This window comes from Littorina saxatilis, linkage group LG9 (genome assembly GCF_037325665.1).
Source record: "Littorina saxatilis isolate snail1 linkage group LG9, US_GU_Lsax_2.0, whole genome shotgun sequence".
Taxonomy (NCBI): domain Eukaryota; kingdom Metazoa; phylum Mollusca; class Gastropoda; order Littorinimorpha; family Littorinidae; genus Littorina; species Littorina saxatilis.
In genome coordinates this window covers 16,669,319-16,676,818 of record NC_090253.1, presented here as the reverse complement: position 1 = coordinate 16,676,818, position 7,500 = coordinate 16,669,319, and the positions used below count along the sequence as shown (strand labels likewise).

Here is a 7,500-nt window from a genome sequence, read left to right as displayed (position 1 = left end):
ATGAGAAGACACCCGTGGAAAGTCTCGTGATATACTGCACAAAGGGAGCAGGAGAATTGAACAGAAGCCGACGGGGGCAGTGGTGTAGTGGATAAGACATCGTAATCGGAAGGCCGTGAGTTCAAATCCCAGCCGCGGCCGCCTGGTGGGTTAAGGGTGGATATTTTACCGATCTCCCAGGTTAACTGATGTGCAGACCTGCTAGTGCCTTATCCCCCTTCGTGTGTACACGCAAGCACAAGACCAAGTGCGCACGGAAAAGATCATGTAATCCATGTCAGAGTTCGGTGGGTTATAGAAACACAAAAATACCTAGCATGCTTCCCCCGAAATCGGCGTGTGCTGCCTGAATGGCGGGTGAAACCCACTCGTGCAAAAACACGAGTGAACGTAGAAGTTTGAGCCCATGAACGAAGAAGAAGAAGAAGAAGAAGAACAGAAGCCAGTGATGATTGTACCACAAGTGTGTCGCTTACCTTTCCCTTGAGCTTGGTTTGAAGACTGTTGATCGTGTGGGACAGGTCTGACACGGTCCTCTGGAGTTCTTCCACCTCCATCTGCACAGCGATAGGCAGTAGTTCTTAGTCCTGTTCACATGGCAGACGTGCAACCAACTTGTGACCAACTTTAGTCGTTTGAAAATCGCTGATAAAAAGCTAAAATTATTGGGATTGGGTTTTGTTGTTGTTGTTGTAGTTGTTGTTGTTTTTTTGTGTTTTGGTTTGTTTTGTTTTGTTTGCTCTTTTTTTCAACTGGCCAATATTCTACAGCACAGCAGTGAGTAACCTGTGTAAGCCAAAATGAAAAACAAAAAAGGCATCCAAACCCAGCATCATCACCTTTCTGCCTCCCACCTCTACAACCCCCTTCCCCCATCCCACCCCCTCCACACGCAAGCACACACACACACACACACACACACACACACACACACACACACACACACACACTAAAACACACACACACACACACACACACTAAAACACACACACACTCACACACACACACACATACCAATCCCACCCCTACAACCTACCACGAACATCATAAGTTAAATAAATACCTCAAGTGTGACGCGTTTCTTGGTGTCCGCCATATCCTCCACATTCGTCAGTGTCCCACTCAGCGCCAGGGGGTCGAACGATTTCTGCTGTAATGACGTCAGCAGCTGACGTAACGACTGCCATCGCACTTCGTTCATCACTACCTATGACGTCATAAAAATATGAGAGTGTTGTAAGTGCGAATGATGTGTACAATAATAATGGCGTCGGTTGACACAATGTGATCAGAAGGTCAAACGTGCGAGTCACAAGTCTGTGTGCTGACGTGACTATAGCTCCCGTAATATCATCCAACCCGTGCAATAATTATAATAATATCTATCTCGCCTGTACTTGTGCTGTTAACAACACACCGAAATGACTGTAACAAACAGATTAAATATTATTGCATGACTTAGTGTCTTCGTGAAGTCACTGATGCTATTAACTGAGCATGTTCATTACCGTGGTAGGAACAATAAAAAAAATCTGGGCAGATGAGAACAAATTCACATTTGTCGCAAAAGATATATTATGCTTGTTTTAGAGCGAACAAAACATGTCATGTTTGTAAATGTCTTTATCAAGAGTTGCAAGTGGTTTTTTTTGGTGTTATTTATTTTTTTTTTTTGGGGGGGGGGGGGAAGGGGGAGTTCAGTTACGTACCAATAAATAAACACATGAACACATTTTTTTTTAACTTTTGAAAAAACAACACTGTTAATCCACATTTTAACAACGACATCGTCGTCGTCGTAACAGAGCACATTATTCTCATCGTTATCATTATGTAATCGTTGTAGTCACTATCACAATCTTCACATACAATCGTGGATCCTCTCTCCATTAACCATTATGACGTCTAACGCGGCTATTTTTTATTTTTATTTTTTTTTCTTAACGCCCAGCCGACCACGAAGGGCCATATCAGGGCGGTGCTGCTTTGACATATAACGTGCGCCACACACAAGACACAAGTCGTAGCACAGGCTTCATGTCTCACCCAGTCACATTATTCTGACACCGGACCAACCAGTCCTAGCACTAACCCCATAATGCCAGACGCCAGGCGGAGCAGCCACTAGATTGCCAATTTTAAAGTCTTAGGTATGACCCGGCCGGGGTTCGAACCCACGACCTCCCGATCACGGGGCGGACGCCTTACCACTAGGCCAACCGTGCCGGTCCTAACGCGGCTAGCGCATACCAGGCATAGACAGTACGAACTAACAATCACCTCTTGCTGATGCTTGGCTTGTTCCACAGCAGGCTGTTCCACATCTCCAGATAACCTGTAGAGACGCAGATCAAATGATGTCAGCGATACAATGCAGTAGAAGAAATTCGAAACAACCAGACTGCTATTGCTAGTGTCCCAAAATGAAGGATTTAAACGAAGTCCCAACATCAAAGACAAACGAAGTCCCCCCAAAAAGGATTTAAAATAAGTCCAAAATGAAGGATTTAAAAGAAGTCCCAACATCAAAGACAAAAGAGGTCCCCCCAAAAAGGATTTAAAAGAAGTCCAAAATTAAGGATTTAAAAGAAGTCCCAACATCAAAGACAAAAGAAGTCCCCCCAAAAAAGGATTTAAAAGAAGTCCCCAAGGATTTAAAAGAAGTCCAAACATCAAGGACTTAAAATAGGTCCCCAAATCAAAGATTTAAAATAAGTCCCCAAATATAAGGATTTGAAATACAACAAGATTTGCAGCTGCCACCCATTCAGGGCAATCAACGCCCAAGCTGTAGAAGTCGAGGCGTCTCCATTTTTTCATGACTGTTTGTTCGTCTACTTTAAAGACCAATAGGTCAAATTTTCTGTGAATGCTTTGTGTTTTCTTTTGCTAAACGTTGCATACATTAATTTAAATGTTTTTATTTTTATTTATTTATTTTTTTAACAAAAACGAGTGGATGTAAATACGACAAGGGGATGTAAACGATTCTGCTGACCTTGAATCGTTACGCACGACAACGATGTCAAGAGAGGCAGCTTTGGACAGCATACTCTCCACAGTGCTGCCCTTGTGACCGGGCAGAATCACTCCGTTCAGCTCCAGTATTCTGGGGACACACAACACAGGGCACCTGTCTTTATGGGATGCACGTGTCGATCTGTCTGCCGCTCTGTCTGCCTGTCTTTGACTTTTTCTTTGTCTTTGTCTCTGCCTTTATCTTTGCCTGTCTTTGTGTGTGTGTGTGTGTGTGTGTGTGTGTGTGTGTGTGTGTGTGTGTGTGTGTGTGTGTGTGTGTGTGTGTGTGTGTGTGTATGCATGTACGTGTGTGTGTGTATGCATGTACGTACGTGTGTGTGTGTGTGTGTGTGTGTGCGCGTGTGTGTGTGTGTGTGTGTCAGTGTTTGTGTGTGTGTGTGTGCGTATGTGTGTGTTTGTGCCGTGTTCGCAGTGTATTTTTAAGTATCTTAAATGCTGCTTGAAGCTCTATTAAATGAAGCTGAGAGAGTACTTCTTGACTTGAAAAAAAATGTCATAATTGTGACGTCATACCTGTCACCGACTTGCAGTGGGACGTCAGACAACCTGACGTTTGTGACGAGGAGGCTGTTGTCTGGCAAGGGCTGGAAAGAGAACCCGAACTTTGACCCCACCTCCGACCTCTGAACTTTGACACACTCCACGCACACCTGACCTTCATCTTGCAGGATCTCGAACAGGGACGCATTCTGTACAATGCCTCTGAAAACAATATGTAGTATTGTCAGTGAAACTTTGTGAAAATGAAGTTTCATAAAATTGCTGTGCCCAAAAGGAAATTACAATACAAATTGCTGGAACATTGTAACATCTTGTACAAAGAAAGGAAGGTAAAACAGGAAAGACGAAGAAAGAACGAAAGGAATAAGGAACAAACCAAATAAATATTAGAAAAGAGAGACACAGAAAGACAAAGGGACACGGAAAAAGAAGATCTAGTGTTGATCGTGAAATGCTTATGTGACAGAGGAGGCTACCGCTCCTTTCACAGCAGACTCTGCACCCGAGTTGTTGGCCTTTAAGTCAACACCGGTGGATTGTGGAATTCTGTTTGTGATGGGGTCTGGTGGTTTCCGATTGTCTGTATGTTCATGGAAACCTTCGGGTTTGCATAACAGTTTTTATAGGGCTAAGAAATTAGCCCTAACATTTTCAATCCTGTTTGATTGCACTTCGCCTCCCGAGGTGATCGTAGTGTTACGGCACTCGGTTACACGTAAAAAAAAACACCACAAAAAACTAAGCAATCAGCCAGTCACTTACCGAACGGATAAATTAATAAATCCATAAGAATAATCTGGTAACTGTGTAAAAAAAAAACCCCACTAACATATGATTACTTTGATTACTAAAATATAGAAGACAGACTTATTATTTGAAAAAAAATCGAATTAACACTTCAACAATAACACACCTTTGCAAATAATCATGTACAGCCGGCGTGGACTTCCTCTTCAGGTATTTCCTCCCCGGGGAAGGGGGAGGAGTAGGCTGGCCTTCCAACCCTCCACCCTCTGCACCCGACTCTGACTTTGACCTTGGCTTGGGGACCGGGATGGTCAAGGTCTTTCTCGGGGTCAAGGACGAGGGGGATCTGCTGCGGGAGCCAATCAGAACGACTTGTGGAGAGGTGTGGCGGGAAGGCGGTGATTTGGCCACCTGCGAGCACATAATTTATGACTGAAGTTACCTTAAAACAGGTACGACGCCGACGAAATGAATACCTGACGTCACTTTAAGACGGTCTCTGATGTGACGACCAACAACAACAAAGATAGGAGAAAGGAGAAAAACACGTGTCACACTTGAAATTCTGTCGCCTACTTTTTTACTTCAGAAATCCAAAATTAAAGATCAAAACCTTACACGTACACACGCACACACACACACACACACACACACACACACACACACACACACACACACACACACACACACCCACACACACACACACATGCCCGGGCCACACACACACTTACACACACATACCCACACACACACTTACACATACATACCCACACACACACACACACATACCCGCACACACACACATACACACACACATACCCCCCCCCCACACACACACACAGTAATCATGGGGCCGCCTCGCACCAAACATCCTCCTACGCCACCGCTATGTTCGTATGGTTGGCCCTCTATGTCAATGTTGATGTTTTATACTATTTGTGCCAGTGTTACCTGCATAGCTGCTTCAACTTTCTCTCTGTCTTTGGGGTGGACGGACCGTAAGGACGGGGACGGGGTGGAGCGACGTAAGAGCTTTGGGTTGTCCGGGTGGAGCAGCATGTAGATCTCTGCCAGGATCTCTTCCCTGTCGTCAACTGTCACATCTTCGCTGTCTGCAAATAAAACACGAACAGGTCTGTTATCATGGAACCATGTAACGGTTAGGAAGAGAAGTGATATTATAAACTATTTGGGTATAAGACAGCATGTAGATCTCTGCCAGGATCTCTTCCCTGACGTCAACTAGCTGTCACATCTTCGCTGTCTGCAAAGATAAGAAAACTATGGAAGCTGACCAGAGCCAAACGCTATCCGTTTCTTTAACGCGAGAATTGGTGAGTGAAGCGAGTGGGGCGAGGAAGTACCGTTTCTTGGGCAATTCTCGCAGCAAAAAACGCTAGGATTTGGCAAACGAAGGAAAGTATGCCTTGGAGATGCTCGCTACGCGAGAGAAAAATTGAGGCCGCGCAGCTGCCAATCCGATTGGCTGTCCAGGGCTGTTTACCGACCCGTGCAGGCGACCTTTTTGGTATCAACCAATGGTGTTTAATTCTTGCGAAGCTAGCCATCAAACAGTTTCATATACACTCTGGCTTCCTAGCTCCGCGAGCGGCTAGCCGCAAGCATGTCTCGCCTTTAAGAAACACATGTCTGGAGTTACAATTTTCACGTTAAAAAAAAATATCGCGTGTTCTGTGTAATTTACAGCGATAATGTTAACTGGCAATGTTATTTTCTAATTTTCAGTTTTGGCCTCGGTGTTCTCGTGCATAATTAAACATGATCACTTGAAATTTAAATAATTACATGCAAATTAACATTTTCAGTTCTGGATAAGTGACATGAAAAAGAAAACCAAACTTGGATTCATGGTAACTATCCTGGTGGGAAACCGAAACAGATAAGCTGCTCACGTTCCAAAATAACTTTAAATTCATTTCTTGGAAGGTCATATTGCCTCGTCAATTTTGAAAGCGACAAAAAAATAGAAACAAGTCGCAGTACCAGTTATCATCGATTTGTGTCGGTTGTTTATCTTGCTACGACCTATAGTTCGAGTTTTTGTGAATGTTTCGCCTTGTGTACAATTTTGTTTGTTCGTTCATGGGCTGAAACTCCCACGTGTATGACCGTTTTTACCTCGCCATGTAGGCAGCCATACGCCGCTTTCGGAGGAAGCATGCTGGGTATTTTCGTGTTTCCATAACCCACCGAACTCTGACATGGATTACAGGATCTTTCTCGTGCGCACTTGGTCTTGTGCTTGCGTGTACACACGGGGGTGTTCGGACACCGAGAAGAGTCTGCACACAAAGTTGACTCTGAGAAAATAAATCTCTCGCCGAACGTGGGGACGAACTCACGCTGACAGCGGTCAACTGGATACAAATCCAGCGCGCTACCGACTGAGCTACATCCCCGCCCGCCTTGTGAACAATGAAAAGCTCCATAAACTTAACCTGTCGTGCGTCCTTGTTGGGTCATTGTCGTTGGGTGAAAAGCATAGTAAACCACATAGTACAAGTGAGATCGTGATCACTACACTTAACAAAGTAAACACAGTTTAAAAATATATTAAAAAAATAAAAGAGCCTTTTTTTATACTTACGCAGGAAAACCAGGTTGGATTCCACAATGTCCGACCCAACCACGCTATGCTCTGCACAAACCACATCATTAAAACATTAATGAAAGAAATACCACACTATTCTCTGCACAGAACACATCAGTAAAACATGGTTGAAAGAAATACCACGCTATTCTCTGCACAGAACACATCAGTAAAACATGGTTGAAAGCAATACCACGCTATGCTCTGCACAAAACACATCAGTAAAACATGGTTGAAAGCAATACCACGCTATTCTCTGCACAGAACACATCAGTAAAACATGGTTGAAAGCAATACCACGCTATTCTCTGCACAGAACACATCAGTAAAACATTAATGAAAGAAATACCACGCTATGCTCTGCACAGAACACATCAGTAAAACATGGTTGAAAGAAATACCACGCTATTCTCTGCACCGAACACATCAGTAAAACATGGTTGAAAGTAATACCACGCTATTTTCTGCACAGAACACATCAGTAAAACATGGTTGAAAGCAATACCACGCTATTCTCTGCACAGAACACATCAGTAAAACATGGTTGAAAGCAATACCACGCTATTCTCTGCACAGAACACATCAGTAAAACATGGTTGAAA

The 7,500-nt window shown here is 43.8% G+C and overlaps 1 protein-coding gene across 4 annotated transcripts in view; it reads right to left on the bottom strand.

The window, feature by feature from the left end:
• The window catches only part of LOC138975436 (uncharacterized), a 40,119-nt gene that overhangs the window by 7,606 nt on the left and 25,013 nt on the right, over window positions 1-7,500 (bottom strand). For all 4 annotated transcript variants that reach the window (XM_070348116.1, XM_070348115.1, XM_070348119.1 and 1 more), the window contains 8 exons: window positions 6,896-6,946; window positions 5,239-5,399; window positions 4,454-4,698; window positions 3,553-3,741; window positions 2,999-3,109; window positions 2,281-2,335; window positions 1,064-1,207; window positions 477-557 (listed from right to left, as the gene is read on the bottom strand). In XM_070348116.1, the coding sequence (XP_070204217.1) occupies window positions 477-557; window positions 1,064-1,207; window positions 2,281-2,335; window positions 2,999-3,109; window positions 3,553-3,741; window positions 4,454-4,698; window positions 5,239-5,399; window positions 6,896-6,946 (1,037 nt within the window). The remainder of the gene's footprint in view (window positions 1-476; window positions 558-1,063; window positions 1,208-2,280; window positions 2,336-2,998; window positions 3,110-3,552; window positions 3,742-4,453; window positions 4,699-5,238; window positions 5,400-6,895; window positions 6,947-7,500) is intronic.